At 38.6% G+C, this 22172-nt stretch overlaps 1 protein-coding gene across 8 annotated transcripts in view; it reads left to right on the forward strand.

Moving 5' to 3' along the window:
- Window positions 1-22172, forward strand: part of ARB2A (ARB2 cotranscriptional regulator A) — a 254123-nt gene that overhangs the window by 33654 nt on the left and 198297 nt on the right. For all 8 annotated transcript variants that reach the window (XM_072922382.1, XM_030258929.4, XM_072922384.1 and 5 more), the window contains one exon: window positions 19861-19926. In XM_072922382.1, coding sequence (XP_072778483.1) covers window positions 19861-19926 — 66 coding nt within the window. The remainder of the gene's footprint in view (window positions 1-19860; window positions 19927-22172) is intronic.

Raw genomic sequence — 22172 nt, forward strand, 5'->3', positions numbered from 1 at the left:
ATTTTTTCAGTGTCTTGTACTTGGCCTTCAGCCAAGTAAGGGTGAACGTCCATGGAGGTAGCAAAAAGGCTCACTAAACTCCTGTTACAGAGGGAGCGTGAAAGCATCTAATTCAAATATCTCCTGTTCTTATTTTTGAAAACGGTTAATTTCTGGTTTGTGTGATCTCTTTTGATAGTGCTATTTCTCTGCAAGTTATGCCCCATTTTGGTGGTTTAGGAGTGTTACTCTCTAGTTCAGTGCTTCCACTGGGGCATTTCAGCTGTGTGCTCCCTTCCTTCCTTCCTTCCTTCCTTCCTTCCTTCCTTCCTTCCTTCCTTCCTTCCTTCCTTCCTTCCTTCCTTCCTTCCTTCCTTCCTTCCTTCCTTCCTTCCTTCCTTCCTTCCTTCCTTCCTTCCTTCCTTCCTTCCTTCCTTCCTTCCTTCCTTCCTTCCTTCCTTCCTTCCTTCCTTCCTTCCTTCCTTCCTTCCTTCCTTCCTTCCTTCCTTCCTTCCTTCCTTCCTTCCTTCCTTCCTTCCTTCCTTCCTTCCTTCCTTCCTTCCTTCCTTCCTTCCTTCCTTCCTTCCTTCCTTCCTTCCTTCCCTCCTCCCTCCCTCCCTCCCCTCCCTCCCCTCCCCTCCCCTCCCCTCCCCTCCCCTCCCCTCCCTCCCCTCCCCTCCCTCCCCTCCCTCCCACCCCACCCCACCCCACCCCACCCCTCCCCACCTCCCTTCCCCCTACCTCCCTTCCCCTGTGATAGGATGGAGAGAACTGGGGGAAAAAAATGTAAGCATCATGGGTTCACATAAGAACAATTTGCTGGGGACAGCAATGAGATAAGAAAACTAGCAGAAGCAGCAAAAATATTAATAGCAAGAGTGTACAAAAGCAAGAGAGTGATATCCATGCAAAAGGCTCACCTTGGAGGTCTGATCCATGCAGCCAGGCTCCCTTGCTCCAGAAATGAACCCTTCCATGTTTGTGGAAAATAACAAGGAGAATAACTTCCAGGTCCTAGCAATGCCGCTGCTCTGGCATTCCCCTGCTGTGGAAATGAACCTGGTCTTGGCCAGAATCAGGACCCCCATCTACTAATGAACATTGCAGAAGGCTTTTTACTTTAGCAAAACTTTACAGCAGAGTCAATTTCACAAAAAATATTTAGGATTGCACCTTTCCTTGAGGTACACATCCATTTCTATTTCTATTACCCATGAAATGCACTGAGGTCCTTCAACGGGATGGGTTTGCCTTTGTTGGAAGCCAACTAATCCAAACTGTCTCCCCTAACAGATTCCTCATATGCACAATGGTAACTTCGTCCTTTCCATGGTACGTGGGGATTTTGATTGGGCAGGGCCAACTAGACTAGAGCCTGTAGTGTTAACTAACCAGGTAGTCTTCAAATAAATGTAGATGCCAGTGTTTGAAGTTCCTACCACCCATTGCTTTCAATGTGGTTTTAACAGTCCATTGTATCATTCAATTTTCCCAGATGCTGGTGCATGACACAGAATATGATACCCACTCAATACCATGCTCTCTGGCCATGAGGTCTATGAGGGTATTTTTGAAATCAGACCCATTGTACTGATGCCTTTTCCTGGTCTTAAAAAATTGAGAGCCGGACACAGTTAAGGGATAAGGGGTTTTTACTTTGGTGCTTTAATAAGAATGTAATGGTGCACATTTCATCAAGGCGGGATGTGCCGCAAAGCACACACATGATGGATCATGTATAGAATTTATAGACGTTACAAATGAATATATCTAACCAAGATGCCCCATAGGACGCCTGGAAGAATGGCATGATATTCCTCCATTCTAGGAATTCCTCCCTGGATGGGCCAAATGTATAGTTTACAGGATATGTTCTAGAGAAGACCTTGGTTTCCCAAGATAGCATACGGTTTTCCAGCCTTCTACTGTGAGGCCTCTAGGATGTTATGACATCCTGGCCTAACAAAATACTAGGGCTATGCTAAATTATCAGACATAAAGAATTATAAGTATGCATGTTGAGAAAACTGAGGATACATGAAAGTTATATAAAAGGTATATAAAAGAAAAGGCAAAAAATCATCTTGACATCAGCACAACTCCATTTTTTCTGGGGTGCCATGTTGTCACAGGACTTGCTTTTTGAGGCCCAAGCTGGTGTTCCAGGCAGTGGTGGGAGGCACAGGGTACATCTCCAACCATCCAGTGGCTCTTTACACCACTGGTGGCACATAGGCCTGCCATTGTGGGTTAGTGTGAGAGTGATGTAATTAACCTGCCAAACCTTCTGCTATTTGTATTTCAGCCATCATCCACCACAACCACAGGGGCTGTACCTGCTAGGCCTACTTGATCACAGTGCATGTTTCACAATTATGGATCACCTGGGAAATAGTGTCCATCATTAAATCCACCCCATAGTTAAGCCACGAGCCCATCTGTATGTTACATCTCTTTCCTGATGGCCTGAGGCATCATGCGCCCACCAACCAGAAATAATTCACCCTTATGCTGTCGGTCCAGATCCAACTGAGACTGTTTAATTCTGGCAGCCCAACCCACCTATCCATTATTGAAATGCTTTCCAGTAGCCTGGCTCCTGCATGCATGAAATACAGCCAGCTTCTCTACCTGAGTAGTGAAGTTTTGCCACAATTCTTCACCCAGATGAGTTTGCCTCTGTCCTGCCAGTTGGTCTTCTTCCATTGGACAAGCCACCCCTGCAGTACATATACTGTCATCACCACAAGTCAGTGTAGAGGTAGAGCACTGGCCATTTCTCTCATTCAGTGATATCTAAAGTCAGCTGGATTGTTGTCACATAGCATCCCCAAAGGGGTAATAATTAATATTGACTTTATTAATTTGAGATGGTTGATCAATCACTTTATTATACTATACTTATTGAGAAGCCCATCACTCTTACAAACAGTCACAATACAGGTGGACCCATTTGGTCCTTGAATCCAAACACCATCACCACTGGCCAATTAAGAAATCACCCTTTGGTAAACAAATCTCCATAACACATTTCACATGTTCACAACAATAGGTGCAGCAAGTGAAAATAAGAATTGTTTCTTATTCTTTTCTCTGATCTTCTCACGGCCTTTCCCAGGACAATGCCTGGCTGGGAAAGTTGTGTGTTGCTTTTTGTGGCCAGAGAGCTGCTACTACACTGGATGGCTTTCTGCTCTGCGACCTAACTTGATGCACCTTGTCCCTCCACTGCTTCTGTGACTCGCCATGTAGAACCTGTATGGCTGCTTTCTGTTTTTAGTGTAACCCAGCCATACAGCAGGAACTATCAGTGACGAGATCATATTTCTTTTCATTTTCTGGTAGCTTATTATATCAGCATGTGTAACTTCCTCCTCTTCTTCTGATGATAATCTACATTTTTTGCCTTCAGGCTGAGTCATGATGAATTCCAAGATCCCTGGGCAACTGACATTTGCTGTTTAAGCTTTCTGTGTGATTAGAGTTATCCAATTACTCCACATAGTATCAGTGGCGTGATGTGTGGAAGGGACTTCTCCTTTGAGCATCTCACCCAGCACTGGCAGTCAGAGTGCCAGGGAGGAGCTGTGCTTTGATGCCCATCACTTTGGAAACAGCTCAAGCCCCTTCATAAGCTGCCAGGGTCTTTTTCAGTTGTGATGTAGTGGGCCTCAGATCCTTTGTACCTCCAACTCTAGAATCCCAGGTTTCATCCTCTAGTCTTCTCAGGTACTTTTCCAGAGATTCCAGGAAGGACCATTCTCCCTTACTGTAGTGTAGACCACATTTTTCACATCCTCTCCTTTTCTGACCGGCTTCAGGGCTGCTGCATGAAAAGTCTCCTGTTTGATTTGTTCAAAAGCTTGTCATTCAGGACACCACTTAAAATCATTCTTCCTCCAGGTCACATGCTAGAGAGGACTCACAAACTGACTGTAGTATGTAAACACATTCTCCAAACACCCACAGCATCTAAGAAAGCCTGTGTTTCCTTCTTGATGGCTGGCAGGGACATAGCTGCTATTTGGTAGACCATGTCCATTGAAATGCAATGGTGTCCATCTTGCCATTTTACTCCCAAAAGAGGAATTTCCTGGACAGGTCCCTTGACGTTACTTTTCTTCACAGCAAAAGCAACCTTCATAAGGATTTGGATTGTGTTCTTCTCTTTCTCAGAAATTTTCTCTGCTGCATTTCCCAGCAATTTGATGATGTCATCAGTGTAAGTGTTCTGGAGCCTCACCCTTTTCTAGTGCAGTCTGGGTCAGTCCAAGACAAATAGTGGGCCTGGGTTTCCACCCCTTGAACATCCAGTTCCAGGTGTACTTTGTGCCCTTCTAGATGACAGCAGACTGTGACCTGCAGTCATGGCTAAACACATGGAGAAGAGCACATTTGCAGTGTCAGTGGTCCCACTCTGCTGCCTTGGACTCCAGCTCATACTGAAGTTCCAGCACACCTGGCACAGCAGTGCTCAGTGGTGGTGTGACTTCTTCAGGCCATGGTAGTCCACTGTCAGTCTCCACTGGACTTACACACTGGCCATAGGGGACTGCTAAAGGGTGAGTGAGTCTTGCTGGCCACTCCCTGGTTCTCCAGACCCACCTCATGGCTGGGGGTCACAGAGTCCTGGCTGGTGGGGTGTTACCGATGTGCACTGCTTTGGTAGTGATTGGTACCTGCTGTTCTTCAGCCCTCAGCAGTCCCACAGCAGAAGGGTCCCCTGAGAGACGAGGCAAGGTGTTCAGCTGTCTAACTTCCTCTGCCTCTACATCAGCTATCCCAAAAGCCCAACAAGGACTTTTGGAGTCCTTGAAATACCCTCATTACAGCCTGCTCCTGAAGGTGAGGGTAATGCAGGTTCTTGCTAATAGACCCCTTGGAACAGATTTGAGTTAAATGACAGAATCATTAGTGTTTGTAACTATATATATAAGTAAGTTTTATTTTAGAACAGTTTTGTTGTAATGAAAGCAGATATGTAGCTGATTTAGTTATTATTGTCTTGGTTTAAGGTAATTTAAGAGGGACACTCTAAAATGAGCTAATGCCTCTTAATTTAACCTATAAAAAGTGAATAATGACAGGCAAAAAAAGTATCAGTTTTTGTTTTATTTTATTTTTTTTTTAATATAGACTAACAGCAGTAGTATTATGATTTACATGTAAAATGGTCACTATGGAGCCAGACCTGACCCTGTGGCAGCCATGGTACCCTACCCAGAAGGAGAGTCTCCCTGCAGGAGAGTCCCTTCCCGCTGGCATAGCAACGATGTGAGGTGGTATAGAATAAAATCTGGGTCCCAGCAATGCCCCCTCTGGGCTTCTGCAAAAATTAACCCTGTCCTGGCTAGACTAGGACACCCATCTTCTAATGAATATTGCAGGAGGTTTTTTGCTTTAGCAAAATTTTCCAGTGGAGTCAATGTCACAAAAAACATTTAGAGTTGCAGTGTTCGGACAAAAATATAAAGGTAGGCAGAAGAGAGAGATTAGCCAGGATCTTTAAAATATGTGAAGGTGTGATCTCATTTCTTATTATACAGAGAAGAATCTATGTGGAACAGAGAATCTTGAGTGTACCAGTTGAAGGAAAAGCCTAAATGAGCCTTTATGGACAGCAAGGCCAGTTATAAATGTAGTACTTGAGGAATACATGTGTTAAAGGTTCTTTTTCATACCGGTTTGATGATTTTCAATTTTTGCTAGATAAGTGTGAAATAGAAAAATGGCAAGGAAGACTTTAAACAAATTAGGTAAAACAACTAAAACTGGGGCACAGTACTGAATTTCTCTCTAATAGTAAGAGCACTAAGTAATAAGTCTCTAGAAAGTTCCAGTCCTTTTATTTTTCCCATTTTAGAATCAATGTTTTTGATAATAGAGAAAGTTAGTGGAGGCAGCTGAAAAAAAAAAATTACATGAAATATGTGTACAGTCTTTGTAATATTATGAAGATGTGAGCTTTTAACAGTTTGTTAATTTTCAGCATTTCTTTTTTCTGAGTGAAGGAAATGGACAGCTAGGATTCAGGACTACTCAACAGTACCTATGGAAATTTAAATATGAATCTTCATTTCATGCAGTATATTCATTTGCATATGCTAAATCAGCTTTCAAAATCTGGTGTTTGTGAAGACTTTTTAGTGGCATGATTATGTCAGATGTGCTTCAGTGAACTCTTCTAGTTTGCAGGCAGCAATTGTCAGTACGTTGGTTCATCAGAGTAAGATGACAGTTCTCGAAAGGTTCAGAGATAGTTTTATAATTATTGTTAGCATGATTCTTGAAAGAAATTATGAGCATCTCATAAACCCAGATGGGAGTTTGTTACGTTGTTGATAAATGTGTTTTACATTTTTAAATTGATAAACAGTGAAAAGCAGAAAAGATACAATAAGGCAGATGGTTGTTTATAAAACACTTTTAAGTTGCTGCAATTCAAAGAATGGTACTAATTGTTAAAAAGAAGACAAAAATTGGAATGGGGGAGTGTTTCAATGAATTCATTATGAGCTTTTTAAAAATAAAACCTTCAGCAGCTTTAGTTCAATTAGAACCATTTCTTGCCATTCTGAGTTTACATGCAAAAGTTAAGACTCTCAAATCTTAATAAACTTTTGTACCAACCATTTTCATGTAGCTGGAATTAAAGCTACAGCTAATTTACCTGTATGTATCTGTTTCTTTCTTTTTCCTTTTCGGTGGTTTGGAAAAACCCAAAATTTATTGCATAGCAGAATGAAGTTGAATTATCAGACTTATTGTTTCCAATTATAAAGAACGAGCACAGTAACAAATTCCAAAATCAAGCAGACATTTTATAGCAAGGAAATAATGGTAGCTAGTTGACTTGTTTTCTGTTCAAGGAGTGGTGAAAAAAATGGTTTTTTGACAACTATGTGACCAATATAAATATATATTTAAGTAGTACTTAAGTAGAACACCAGTCAGTATGTGTGATGAAACAAGTTGGTGCACCTTTCTCTTGTGAATATTTAGATCGAGTTTCCATTAGTTATCTTAAAAGTTCCCATGAAAGATGAAGTATTTTCCTACGTTTTCAGTATGAGTTTTTTGAAAAACAGATATGTAGATTTACTGCCTTCATCAAGCATCTCTTCTAGCATATGTTTATTTTCCATTGCAGAGCTACAGAAGAGCTTGGTTCTCTTTTACAGGATTTTCAGCTTTTGCATGATAGTCTTTTATGCTTTCTGTATTTTCAACAAGATACCTAACATTTCATTTTTCAGGGAATATTTTTATTAACACTTAGCAGAACACTTTAATTTTTGTAAGTAAAGCTGTATCAGTTGTGTCAGCCCTTAATATAAGTAATTTGTTAAGATGCAAAGTTATATCAGGCTGATCAGCTAAAATATGCAGAGTGCCTTTAAGCAGAAACATCCTAACCATTATAATAGCTACAGGTCTATCTGCCTACTCTAGTGGTGGAGCTTCCAGATATAAAGGAGATCCTAGATGGAACTTGCTGTGGTGAAGTGCAAGAGGTAACCATGGTAAATGGAGCTAGGCTTATCGTATGACTGACTTCTAGGGGAGAAAATGTGCTTATTTTCAAGTTTTATAAGGTGGTCATATGTAATGATTCACTTAAGTTTTCTGAAGTTTGTGTGGAAACTTTAAAAGAAGCACCACAAGTCCTCTGTAGCTGTTATCTAATCCTCTGGGAAGAGTACTGAATGTCAAGACTGTTACAGTCAGAATGTGACATAGACCAGGAGAAGAAATAACAGTTGTTTAAATCTCTTGCTCCATAGTTAAATCCAAAAGAATTAATTGCTCTAGGCAGTGTTGGCCTACTTTTATGGCACTTCAGGATAATATTTAAACTCTGTGAAAAGTTTGAAAGCTCTTCATGTGCAACTGTCTTCTTTCCATTTTTAGTACCAATCCTCTGTGCTTTCTACATGCGGTCAGGTTTTGACCATAGCTTTAATTGTGGGAAAAGTAATTTCAAGCTCTCCTCCTCTGAGTGAGGTAGAAGACCACTTAAGAAGGCCTTACAACTGCATGTCTCAACACCTAGCTCTAAAACTCTATAGGGAGTTTGTAGGTTTGATCAAGGCTGGGGTTCTTACGTAGCTTTCAGTAATGTCCTTTAGAATAGTGGTTTTTAACCTAAGGGTAAGCACACAAGAGAAAGCAACTAGGAAAGCAAACCCAGGACTACTTAGCAATGAATTTCTTTACTAGAAAAATGTGTAAAGGTCTGTGCACTTCAGGTTCAGAAATACAGGTCTTTAAGAAATCAGAATAAGCTCATCCTTCAGTTGAGAGTTTGTTTCATTTAAAGTGTATCTGCTTTAAATATCAAAGCCATGCCATTTTTAGGTGCTCCTGTTGGTATGCATCCTGCCACCTATTTCCAGGTTCCTCTGCTAGTCAGTTCAGTGGGACAAACCTGGTTGTGTTTACATACTAGGGAACAAGAGGCTGAGAAGCAGTGCTGTGGAAAGGGACTTGGGGTTTTTTATTAATTCAGTGCTGCATATCAATAAACAATGTGCTCTGCAGCTGGGGGCATCAGGCCCATCAGTGTCAGCTAGCCAGGGGAGGGGATTGTCCTGCTCTGCTCTGCACTGGGGTGGTGTCACCTTGAGTATTGTGTGCAGTTTTTGGCACCATAATATCAAAAAGACATTAGGCTATTAGCAGTCCAAAGGAGGGCCATGAGGCTGGTGAAGGAGCTGGAAGGGAAGCCTTATGAGAAGTGGCTGAGATCACTTGGTTTGTTTGAACTGGAGGAGACTGAGGGAAGACCTTGTCATGTCCTCAATATCCTCACAGGGGAAAGCAGAGGGGCAAGAACTAACCTCTTCATTCTTGTGTACCAGTGACAGGACACAAGATAACAACATGAAGCTGAGTTTAGGGAGGTTCATGTTAAAGATAAGGAAAATTTCTTCACCTAGAGGTGATGGGACACTGAACAGGTTCCACAGGGAAGTGGTCACAGCATCTAGGCTGTCTGAGTTCAAGAAACATTTGGACAACACTCAGGGACATGGTGTGAATCTTTGGGCTATCCAGTGCAGGAACAGGAGCTGGACTCAATGATCCTCATGAATCCCTTCTAACTCAGCTTATTCTGTGATTCTATTAAAGTTTCAGTTTCAAAGTGCATATTGCCTTCCACCAACTGATTTTTCAAGACATGTGTCACGATGCATTTGTAAAGGTATTACCTGATAGTACATATCCTACTACTCAATTCTATTGTGTTTTGCAAAAGTGCACCTAAGATGGTTGTATGCCGTGAAATCAGTTTATACTAGTAGAAAAGGAGACAGCTGGTTTGATAACATGAGCTTATACTCACAGTTGTCAGCCAGGAGCTCTTGTTTGTTCTGAATTTTGATCTACTACTAAGTTTACAGTGTCATATTGCTTCTTTCTGAAGTGTTTTGGGAATGTCAGGGACCATTGGATACTACTTTGCTAGGACTACATAAGGATTAAACATGAAGTAAAAGGTCTGATAAATTCTTGCAGATATCAGTATAGTTCAGTGCTCTTGTTTGCAGTGGTCTAGTATGCAAGAAATACTTCCAGGTGTATATGGTTGTAGGTAAATAAAATTCAAATAATTTTCACGGCAGGTAAATTTAATTTAGCTTCTGGGATTAAATGAACAGGGCTTATGCCTTTATTAATGTTCAGCTATTTATTAAAAATATCAGCAGGGCAGGGAGCCTGACACAGAGCTCTGGACACTATGGAACTGGAGATTAATGACAATAAGATCAAGTGCCATGGGTGAGAATCAGGGAAAGGCCAACAAGGCTGACATCCTAGTCAGGGATGGGACTCTCCTACAGACCACCCAACCAGGATGAAGAGATGGATGAATTATTATATAAGCAGCTGGAGGATGAGTCAAGATCGCCAGTCCTTGTTCTTGTAGGAGATTTAACTTGCCAGGCATCTGCTGGGAACTCCTCGCAGTGGAAAAGAGGCAGTCTAGAGGTTCTTGGAGTGTACAGAGGAGAGCTTCTTGTCACAGCTGGTGAGCAAGCCTGCCAGGGGAGGGGCTCTGCTAGACCTGCTCTTTGCAAACAGAGAGGAGCTGGTGGGAGATGTGGTGGTCAGAGTTGAGCGCAGCAACCAGAAAATGATAAAGTTTTCGATTCTTGGTGAAGTAAGGAACAACAAAAATTTCTATCCTGTATTTCCAGAAGATGGACTTTGTCCTATTTATGGGATTGAAAGTTCCCTAGGAAGCAGCCCTTAAAAACAAAGTGGTGAGGAAGGTGGACATGTTTCAAGAAATAAATCTTGGAAGGTGCAGGACCAGGCCGTCCCTGTATGCTGAAAGAAAAGCTAGTGGGGAAGAGGACTGGCCTGGCTGGCTGAGCAGGGAGTTTTCACAGGAACTTGGGGGAAAAGAAAAAGAGAGTTGAAAAAAGAAGTGGGCAACTCAGGAAGTATTCCAGGATGTTGTTAGGTCATTCAGAAAGAAAATTAAGAGAGGCAGAAGCTCCATTAGAAGTTAATCTGGCAGCTTCTGTAAGGAATAATAAGAAGTGTTTTATAAATATTTTAATAAAAAAGGACAAAGGAAAAAACATCCATTATTTATTGAATGCTAGGGGGTGAAAATAGTCACCAAAGATGAGGAAAAGGCTGGTGTTTTTCACAGCTTAGTTTCAGAGTTCAACAGTAAAACTGGTTATCCTCTGGACAGCCGGTCTCCTGAGCTGGTAGACAGGGACAGGGAGCAGAATAGATGCCCTGTAATCCAGGAGGAGGTAGGTGGTGACCAGATGTGCTACACAGGTGTTCACAAATCTATAGGAGGATGTGGATGCCTAAAGGTTTTTAGCATCAGCAGGAGTCCTATGAGGGGCTTCTGAAGGAGCTGGGCTTGTTTAGGCTGGAGAAAATAGGTCCTTTTCAGTTAAAACTAACTTAATCCTGTTTATTTTACTAGTATTCTGGAGCGGAGAGACAAAATGGTGAAGACATCTTGCTTTTCAAAGCAAGATGCTTATGGCTCTGGATTTACATAATCCTTCAGTCCACTTATGAATATCCGGCCATTTCTGCTGAGCAGTGAAAGGTGGCAGAATTAGATGATGCATGACACATCACTGTTTTTTTGTCTGTGACTACAAACACTGGTGTGCTTTAACTATGTTAATCTGATATGTGAGTTGGTTTTGGCATGGATTTTTAACCTTTTGAAACTGTAGCGCTGCCTCACCACCTTAACAACGTTTTTTTTCCATAATGGTTGGAATAATCAGAACAGCTCTTTTCTTCCAGGTCCCTTTACAAAACTCATCACTACTGTGAAATTTAGAGATAAGATACTTGTAGCTATATAGAGAGGATCAGAATATTGAATTGTATTCATAATCTTCATTTAAAGTTGTTCCACTCTTAAACTTTTGAGCTTTTCTTAGTTTCCAGTTCTCTTTTGCAAACTTTTAATCATTATGTTTTTTGTCTCACCTTGGGCCAGGGGTCTTGCTATCTGCTGATGTTTAATTGCTTGTTGTGCAGGTGCTTGATTGAATAATGTTCTTAGTATTGATACATATATATGCATATTTATGTATATTTTTTTTTAAACTGGGAATTTCCATAAGATGGTCTTAGTAATTAAGCCATTTCTAAAGCCAAATAATTGTCAAGTGGTTTCTAAAATTAGAGATGCTTTTATTAAAAAGAAAAAAAAAAAGAAAACAAAAAATAAACCAACAGGTGTCAGCAAAGACCATGTAACGAAACATTGGGTCAAATCAGATCAACAGTATGTGCTGCACTCAAGACAAATCCCTGTTGTCTTTCATTTAATTCTCTCAAAAGACCTTGAGATCTTAGTTGTGATCAGTCAGTTCAAAATACAGAATATCACAACTATGTATGAAGGTTGAATTGAATTGCTTTCAGTAGAAAACACAAGAAACCACATAGAGATAATGTCAGTTCCATCTTAATAAATTGTTCTCCCACACTATAATCCAAGTGAGGTCTTTGTGGATTTTTAAAATGCCACTGATTTTGTTTCTCTCTCTCTAATTTTTTTCCTATTTTAGCCTGCAATGAACTGAGGCTTTAGAAAGTCCATTAAGCTTTTAAGGTCCTTTGTTCTGATGGTGAGGGCTTTTTGGTTTTGTTTTTTTTTTTTTTTTTTTTTCGTTTGTCCCAATTCTTAAGTAAGTCTATCGAAGAGCAGTATGTCAAAAAGTTCATTGCATCTCTTATTAGTACATATTGGCAGGTTTGTCACCTCAGGGTCAAAATAAAGTTCATTCAACCAAGGCTATGGCAGCCACAGTAGCAAGCCTCAGGTCAGTCCCACCACTTGAGATTTGCTGTAGAGCAGTCAGTTGGAGTTCATTTTGCATTTGTTTCACTGAACATTACTGCTCTTACACTGTGAAGAAGAAAACATTGTGAGTAGATTACTGTATGTTCTAGGATTGATGACATCGCTTCTAGTGTTTTGTACTTGCTTGTTTTTAAGATAAGTTACAAAACCTCCAGCCTGTGTTCTCTGCTGTCAAGTTATTAGAAAATGCTAATAGTGCTGAGGAGTCTATTCTCTTATGTTAAATATAAATTATTTGAAAATAGTATCCTTTCTATGCCCATGGAAGGTCCATTTTTGAGAAACTTAGATTCAAAAGATTGTAACTTGTTATGTTAGGTGTAAATTAATACTTAAAATAATTTCAAAGGTCTGAGGTTCTGACAGTGTATGAAGTTCAGTCAAAGACACAACTTCACCAAAAAAAAAAAAAAAAAAAAAAAAAAAAAAAAGGCAAGGCTGATTTTTGTACATCCGTACAGTTCTTAGAAGAACTGGTGATGTTCAGCTGTTACACATTTTAAGTGCAGCTCTGTCACAGGATGAAAGTTGATAAATAAATCTAAGGTCACGTTAGTTTTACGTCTCTAAAGAAAAGAAAACAAACCCTTGCATTTTTCTTCAAGTATAGAAAGTTATGGCTGAGTGACATACTGTAGAGGGTAGAGATGGTCAGACTTCAGTGATTTCTAAACTTAAAATACCACTAAGGATTTGTATTCTACTTTTTCCCCTTTTTTTTTTCTCTAATGTGTGTTCATGTAGGAGGTTAAAATACAGTTATCTCAGAATGTTATTGGAGGAATAGTAAACTACTAAGGACACTAATAATGTATTAACCCCTTTTATGATACGACTTAGAAAAATCTAAGTCAATCAAGAAGGAAAATGCCAATGCAGCTTTGTTTTATTAGCTAGAGTCTACTTAATTTTAAATACACTAGCTCTGTTATTCTGACAAATCTAGCCACTCATAAAAACATACAAATAAAATTATTGTCACTTGATTCTCTTACTCTCTTCACTCTAATTTACTTTGAGAACTCTCTTTAAAAATAATGAAAAGTGATCTGATGGAATGTTTAATGAGTATTTTTTCACAAGATGGCATCTTTGGAGGCAGAAGCCTGTATCCTCTGAGTAAGTGTGTTGTTGCCAACACATTGCACTCATGATGGGAAGTAACCATTCTTAAATTTGGGAGCATAGTTCTGTCTTCATATTTAATCCTTGGAGCAGTGAAAAGTGATAGCAGAAGTAGTAATAGTGATGATAACCTTCTGTTTTGAGTATCTGTAGATGAGGAATATAATGTGGGAAATCTCAGATCCATCCAGCTGGATCTAGTCCACCAGAAGGATATATTCAATCTGTAGTTTTGTCTATTTCCCTTTTTTCCCCCAAAATCTGCTACAAGTGTGTAGGAGTAGGCAGTGGAGTGGACAACTTGGGTTAACAGCTTCCTCATCATTTCTCCTAGTCTTGTAATCTGTCCTCTGTTGTGATTGTAAATGTCAACCTATCCCATGCGCCTTAATCTTTGTTGTGTCACAAGTGTTTTATTCTTTATCATTTGTTACCCACACACCAGGCATTTTACAGGGTTGTTGGTATTTTGGTCATGAGGGATGCACATATAGGGAAAAAGGGGGACATGTGGCATTTGATTGTCTTCAAAAGAGACTTTGTGGTTCGTGCTAGCCTAGGGGTTTCTCACATCTGTCGTGAATCCATGACTGTTGGTTGCATGGTAATAATTTCCAATGACACCTGATAGATGCCAGGTTAGAAGTGAGAGACCATAATTCATACAAGCTAATGCTGATTTTTTAGTATGTTTTTAGGTGAGAATTCACTTGATAAAACATTTTGCTAATTTGAGTAATTTACTTGGTCTTTTTTCTTATTTTCCTTCTGGAGCAGGCTTGCGGTTCTATTTGTACATGTATGTATATGTGTATGTAATCTTCTGGTGGGTAGCCATGGTTGGTTTTGAAAGTGGGAGGACATTTGTTGCAGAGAGAAGAAAAGACTTTAGAGGGCTTAGGCTGTAAAGCACAGCATGGGAGGGGAACTTGATGGGCAAGGCTCAGTGCACTTCACTGAGTCCCAGCATGCGTTTTGGTGTGGAGCTGAAGCAGCTCCTCTGGATTAGCATGTAGGTGTTATTAATCAAGTCACTGAGTTGTGACCTTTTGTCTATATACCTGGCAGTCTCTGTTATGGAAAAGTTGACTAGTGGGTCGGCTGCAATTCTGCTCTTCCTCATATATGCAATGCTGTTTTTTTGATGTTTGTACAATGTGGTACAACACTTTTTTCAATTTATCACAGTCTTAAAATGGCAGGGTTATTATTTTAAACTGAGTTATTCTAGAATTGCTTCCTTGCTTTGTGGGAATTCTTTTTTCAGCACTCTTTTCCAGACTCTGTTTAAAGACCTCTTATACTTAGTGTGTTGAAGTGTCTCCTTGGTACTTGTCTCCACTTTTAATTGTATTTAGACTTCAGTACCTTCATTATTTTTGTAACTTTAAATATGGTGTCACTGGTTCTTAGTCTTTACTTTCAGTTTTCACATAGTTCTATACAGGTATAGATCTTTTGATTGTATAGTTTCAGAATGCTGTATTGCAAAGATTTCAAAAATTAAAATTTTCTCAATGCTTTTTAGTCATTGAAAACAATTAGTAAGAAAGTCCTCTATATGAACCATAATCATAAAAGAGCATATGTTGTAGAAAGCCAGGACCTTGCCAATTAATTTACATTACATTTGTGTATACCAGAACTAGGTTTCCCCTTGTAGTTTTAGTGTTGCTCTGCAGAGTGTAAGCAGCATTATAGTCCTGTTGTCAGAATATTTTGCAATGCAATGGTAAAATCTCAGGTCTGTCATAAGATAAAGTGCTTCTCTCTGTTCTTTTTGCATTCTGTCCAAGTCATTATATTTAATTTTTTTGTCATTAAAATAGCCTGTTTTCTGGATCCATATGAAGGCTCATTGGTCACGATGTAGGTCTATACCCCAATTATCCATAAGGCTATTGGACTTTGTAGATTACGTATTTGAGACCACTAGCGCTTTGAAAAGGCACTTCTGGAGGGATTCTGTGTTATATCCAACATAAATCAAGACTGACTTATTTTAAGCTCCTGAGAAAGGCACTTTCTGTGAGCACTGAACGTTGGTTCCACTCCTGAACCATATGGATTAAGGCTCTCAACCTTGTTCACCACAGGTGAAGGAAAACTACAACAAAGAAATGATAGCAGAGATTATATACTTGTGCTTTTAATATGCTGAGAATAATCTACTTGGTTTTAGTGCTCAGGATGTGTTCTACTTGTCTGTGGTCCCTGCTCTCATCAGCTTGCCTTTATTACAGGAATTTTTTTAGTACAACAAAATTAGAATAGCTGTGATTTCATTTAGGGCAGAAGTTTCTCAGGCTTAGGGAAAGCAGAACACAGGCTCCTCTGCTCAATGAGAGCAATTTAAAATACAGGCAATGTAGTTTCCTTCCAGAGAAGACCACTTTGTTCTAAGAAGAAAATTTCCTCTATCACTCAGTTTGAGTGCAACCTTTTTTGACAGTCGAAGTGTTAAGCTTTCCATGGCTGGACAGGATTGTTCCATTGCTATCAGAATAGAGAGGCATGGAATTTTTTGGTATTTGTGTTTTGGATTTTTTTTTTCCTTCCTCCAGTTCACTCAACAGTCAGTAAGAAGACCTTGATAGTTTTAAACTTCAGATATTTATCTTATTTAGGATGTATTTTCCTGTTAGACAGCACTTGGATGTGAATGAAGCACAGAAATACTCTAATATGAGGTGGAAGTTTTCAGTATCTCATACAAGAAATACAGAACTTTCAGTTTCTTCTCCATTTGTAAGGCAATTAATTTCATACACTGTAGGCAGGTCTTACTATTGGTTCTTTTTTGTTGGATTTTTTGGTTTTTGGGGGTTTTTGGGGGGGTTTTTTTGTTTGTTTGTTTTTGTTTTGTTTTGTTTTTGGTTTTGTTTGTTTGTTTGTATGTTTTTTTTTTTTCAGTCTTGGACACAGTGATACCTGTTCTTCATCCACCTTATTACCTTGAATTATTCTGCTTACAGATTTGCCACACCTTAACCAGTTTCAAGAGCTTTAGGAAAAGTGCAGCTATCCCAGTTTAGCATGACTACCATGAATAGGACTCTCTAGTAAGTGCTGCAGTTTGCGCTGAGAATGTCTGGATCTGAACAATTTGTTGTTTGATAGTTCAGATGATTTATTGATGTAGGACTGAATTGATCAGCCTCTGTCATTACATACCTGCGCTGATGAGTAGCTGTGTGACTGAGTGATAATTAGTCCAGGAGAGTTCATAGAGTGTAACCAGAACCACCTATTCATGCAAGAAGTCAAAATACGCTTCTCAACATTCTAGAGTAGTTTCTACAATAGTTTTTACATGTAAAATATAGAACAGCAGCATGCATAAGATTATATTGCTACTTAGAGAAGTTGTGGCTATATAAATTGTATAGATTTGAAGTACTAAGTCTAACTAGTTCTATATTAAAAATATCACACAGTTTGCATTTCTTTTTGCTTCCTGTAGGAAAGATACTTTGAGAATTATTATTTTTTAAATTACTTACCAACCATAATATCAGAAGAAGTTGATAAAAGCATAAAAATCCAAAGATAGTGTTGGATGTATTGCAGCCATATTCTTAGTTTGGACAGAATTTTGCTAGATTTTCCTAGGCAGGACTTGAATTTTGTCAAATTTTCCAAACACATCTATGGTAGAGTGCAGGAAGTCTGGCCATTAGTGATGTTTTCAAATCTTGAAAATTTTGGACTTGTATGGCACTTCAAGAAGTCTTGTGTATCAGTTTACATCATTTATGACTGCTAGTGCACCAGCCATTGCTAGGATATCCCTAAACATGTTGATCTACTGCAAAAAAGCCCTCAACCCCTCCTATGGCTACATACATACACACACTCACCCCCTCACATATACATATACATGTATAGGTATATATACATATATATACATATATATATATACATATATATAGACTGCGGCAGTTTTTAGGGGTTGTCTTGTTTGAGGGGTTTTTAAATGGCATTTTTTCCTGAAATCTCCCTGGGCAATGCAGGGCATCCAGGTGCTGAGCTGTCTGAAGATGTTAAGCCTCCACCTCCTGTATCTTTCTTTATGTTTGCTTTTATTGAAAGTATTCATTAGGTTAAGTCTTTGTCACACCAGAGTGTTCTACTGATTGAACACTCCTATTTTTAAGGCTGTATTGCTCTTTATTGTATTAGAGTAGTGCATAAAGAGTTAGTTAGAATGACAGCCCCATTGAGATGGGCTGTGGAAAAATTGAGTAAAGGTTTTTTCTGCTCTGAAGACACAGTCTAAATAAATGAGAAAGAATAGAAGAAATAGATACAAACAGATGTAAAAAGGGTAGACTTTCACAAGTGGTGTCTAAAGTATATTTTCTGCATAGCAGTTTTTTGCTTCCAAGTTTTCTTTTAGTGATTTTAACAGTGAGTAGATGCCTGAATTGAGAGTTAAAACCAAAATTTCCATGTTGTAGTCCATGTTATCATTATACTCAATATCGGTACAACATTAGCATTTGAGACTGCAGGAACATAACTGCTTTACTTGTTGGTGTTACACTGTAGTTGATTTCGGTGAACCATAAAAAGTTTGCCCCTGAAGGTAAAATTACACTGTATGCATGTTCCTAGAATACTGCTTTGGGGATAAACATGTATTAAATCAACTCATCGCTCGCCGCTGAGTTCCTTCTCCAAATGCAGTTTCTGTATAGATAATAATGTTCAGAAGGACTGAGTTTCTGTAAACCATGACGTTTTTTGAACATAATTCTATCAGTAAATGTATTTGAGCAGGATCAGAAAGAATTCTTATAATCATAATAAAAATTTGGGGGTTTAGAGAAAGGAAAGGAGGGGCATATACCAACATTTTTAATTAGCTTTCAGTAGCACTTGCAGTTTGTGCCTATGTGATCAAAACATTTGCATATTGTGTTTCCTCACATTTACATAATAAAACTTTTGTACTTTATTGAAACTTCTTTTTTTAATTGTGCATTTGGAAAGTTAAATTTGAAGTTTATGACACCCTGGCTCCTACTTGCTTGGATGATAGTGTGTAGTTAAGATGCCATCACTTGAGACCTTTGTTAATAATGATGTTTCTGTTATATCGGTCTTAAATATACTGTGAGTTCAGATGGATGTAACTGTGGCCTTGAGGTGCTTGTCTAAAGAATACTGTCCGGATTTGTATCCAAATATTCTTGGATTAATATTCTGAGACTTAGATCTTGTCCTGTCTGGAATTTAAATACCATCCCCTGAGCTTTAAAGAGAAGGCAAACACCATTCCAGCCTCCTGAAATGAGTCCTTTATTTTTCTTCTTTAATTTTCCTTTTTTTTTCTCTCTTCCAACTCTTATAACCATTGAAATCCAGGCAGTAACAATCACATAATTTTTACATAGATGAAGTGCCTGTTTGTTCCTCAGTTTAATTCCCAAATTAATTATAGTTAGAAAGTACTTACATCTTCATCTCCATTTTTCTTAGAATATGTAAGGGCAGAAAAAAAAATATCCCTAGGTAATAGGCAAGAATTTGAAATGTGAACAACTTTGTTGCATTTAAGAGGACGAGTCTTTTGTTGCAACAAGGTTGATTTTTGTGGGGTTTGGGGTTTTGTATTTTTTTGTTTTCTCGCGTGTTTTGGTTTGTTTTGATTTTGTGGTTTTGTTTGGGTTTTTGTTGTTTTTGTTTGTTTAGGTGTTTTTGTTTGTGGTTTTTTTTGGTGTCTTGTTTGGTTTTTGGGTTTTTTTCCTTTCTTAATTTTGTTGCTTTCTGAAATGGCATCTTTGGTTTCAATATTGAAATTTCAGTTTTATTCCTACACAGAGAAAAGGGACATAAACTCCCCCATAGTGGGCATTCTGTATGGGGTTTTCTTCTATTTAGCAGTCTGTGAACCATACCTCCCCTGTTCAGTGAGTAGAAATGGCAAGGTAGCTTAGCTGAGGATTCTACAAACCTGCTCTCCATGTAAATCATGAAGTGAACCTGGAGGGTAGAGAATTCCAGAAATCAGCTCGTAGACAAAATGCTTTAGAAGTATTTATTTACAAAGAGAGCCTTTTTTTCTACACACCAATTATATATTAATTGGTTATAAAACTTAGTTTTGAGGTTGTTATTCACCTAATTATTCATAGACTAGTGTATGGTGGGTTCACAGGTACAGTTACCCTTCCATTGTACTCGCAAGAAGTCTTTCTGTGAAACATAGAATTTTATGTCTAAGGCTCCAAGTTCTATAATTAGTTATACAGTAAAGGATTCAGGAAAGTGGCAAAATGTATAAAAGTGTTTAGAAGTTTAACCAATTAGCCTTTGTCTACCTATATATGTCATTATTGTACGTGTTTTAGTATCTGGTGTCATTTCTATTTTTTCTTTTATTCCAGATCATTACTAAATACATTTATGAACTACTGCAGAATGAATGCCATTTGAAGAAAGTAACTCTTCCCGTAAGTATAATTTATTTTTCCAAAGACTTTTTTTTTTAATCTGTACCCAGCATAGCCTGTGAACCCATATTCATATAAAGACAAGGTGTGCCAGAGCTCTGTGCAGGGCATTGTTTCAGGACACTGCCTTTGCATTTTGCATGTGTATGCATCTGGAGATGTGGTTCCACCTTAGTTCTCATGTGTTTGATTTTTCCAGCTGCGCCTCCCTTACCTTACCAGATTCTTCAAAATGTGGTGCTTTTAATAGGAATGCTGTAAGCTTTCTAAAAAATATTTGTGGATATTTTGAGGTGTCTACAGCTGGGTGTAGAGAGCAGAAATGTCTTTGCAGGCAGCAGACTACCCTCACATTCAGTATCAGTAAAACACTCCAAGTCATTTTTTAAAAAATGCCTTTTCAGTAATTTGTAATATGTATGTAATATAAAGTGCTTTTGTTGCTTAGTGAAAATATTTAATCAACCCTTGGAAAAGATGAAGTGCTCCCCCGCATATCAGAGTGTTTATAAATACATGTGATGTGATATGATGATGTTCAGATAATTTTATATTCTGTACTGGAAAGCACAGGGGAGACTGGAGTGTGACAGCACTATGTAGATTTTCCATCATTATGAAGGATTATTCCTATGCTCTTTGAAATTTTTGAATTGCTGTCGTTCTCAGAAGAACCTTCATATTCAGTCAAGGAAAACCTGTTTAGGCTACGGAAGGAAAAGGTCTTTTGCCTTAACAGTTCTGTAACATTTCACTGTTCCCATTTCTATTCCCTGAGTGTTGCTAAGGGAATGTTTTGATGACCTGACCAAACTACTTACAGTTTCCTAGAAGGCTTTTCCAGTGTCTCGTGGTCATGGCAGAAGGAGCTGAGCTACAAAGTTCACAGAGAAATCGAAGAGCAATACTCCCAGCTTAGTGCTTGCACCAATGCCCTGTGAGCCAAGACTGAGAAACCATTTCCGCACTTCAGATTTTATTGTGTAGGCAGACATAGGATTGGGTTCATCATGATAGATTGACTGGTGCAGTGCTAGTTACGATCTCCAGCTTTTTGGCTAATTTTCTTTCTTGGTCCAAAAAGTACTTCAGAAAGAAAATGTATCAAAAGACTTCTCAAGCCATGTCACACTTGTCTGTGAAACTATGAAGCTGTCTTTTATAAACTTTGAAGTGCCTGGATTTTAAGGCTATAGGATTTTCTTTGATTTGTAAAAAATAATATGAAGAATATGCATATAAGTGGAGCAGTGCTAAAACTGGTCTATTAGCTCCCAAGCATGAAGATGAAGAAACTCAGGATAAGTATTACAGCACCTCCATCACCTATGTCACACCTGTGGTGATTCATCTGCCTGGCTCTAAGGTCTGGGTTTCTTGGCTTGGAAGAGGAACGGTCCTGGCTAGTTCCCACTTTTGGATTAATCTCTTTACTTGTATTTAGAAATTATATAGTGACAATGGATACAGCTGTTCAGTAATACATTTAAGCTATTCTCAAATATATGATTTTCAGCTTCTGTGAAGTGTCATAATTTAATTGCATTTTGGAGCAAAATAAGAAGACACAAAATATGCAGATGTCTAATTGTGAACATTGTGGAAAAATTCACATGACATATGAACACTGTTCTTCAGGAGGAGATGTTATGTGTAGCTAGCCCTCACCACCTTCAAAAATAGGTTATGAAGGCATATACAAAAGTGAAAAATTAAAACAATATATCTTGAATTTTAAAAATTAAAGCTGTGTAAAAGCTAGGTTTAAATTACCACTGAAAGACTCACAAGTAAGGACACAAAACTCTCTAGTTGAAACTAATAACGGAAACTAGTAAAAGTAATAAAACAGCTTTTAGGGTGAGAATAGAAGAGAGTATAAATGTTGGTAAGTTGCATGTAAAATCACAGAAAGTTCAGAAAAACCAAATTTGAGGAGCTTGTTAGAATTATAAAGGCTAATAATAAAAGAGAGCTGGTAAGACCAGTAGCTGAACTGCAGCTAAAATGAACACCAAGGTCAAATAAGAAAAACTAACATTATTAATTCCAATACTACTTGTCCAATTTCCACAAACTTAATTTTTGTTTCTAAACAGGATATAGTTCTGAGCAACTGTCTGAAATTTGTCATATCAATAGAGAAGACCTGAGGACAAATTAATATATTGTACAATAAGCAAATTCCAGGATGAGAGTTTTTTTTAAACCTAGGGTTCTATAAGAAGTCAAACATGAAGCTGCAG

The sequence above is a fragment of the Taeniopygia guttata genome, chromosome Z (genome assembly GCF_048771995.1).
Source record: "Taeniopygia guttata chromosome Z, bTaeGut7.mat, whole genome shotgun sequence".
Taxonomy (NCBI): Eukaryota; Metazoa; Chordata; class Aves; order Passeriformes; family Estrildidae; genus Taeniopygia; species Taeniopygia guttata.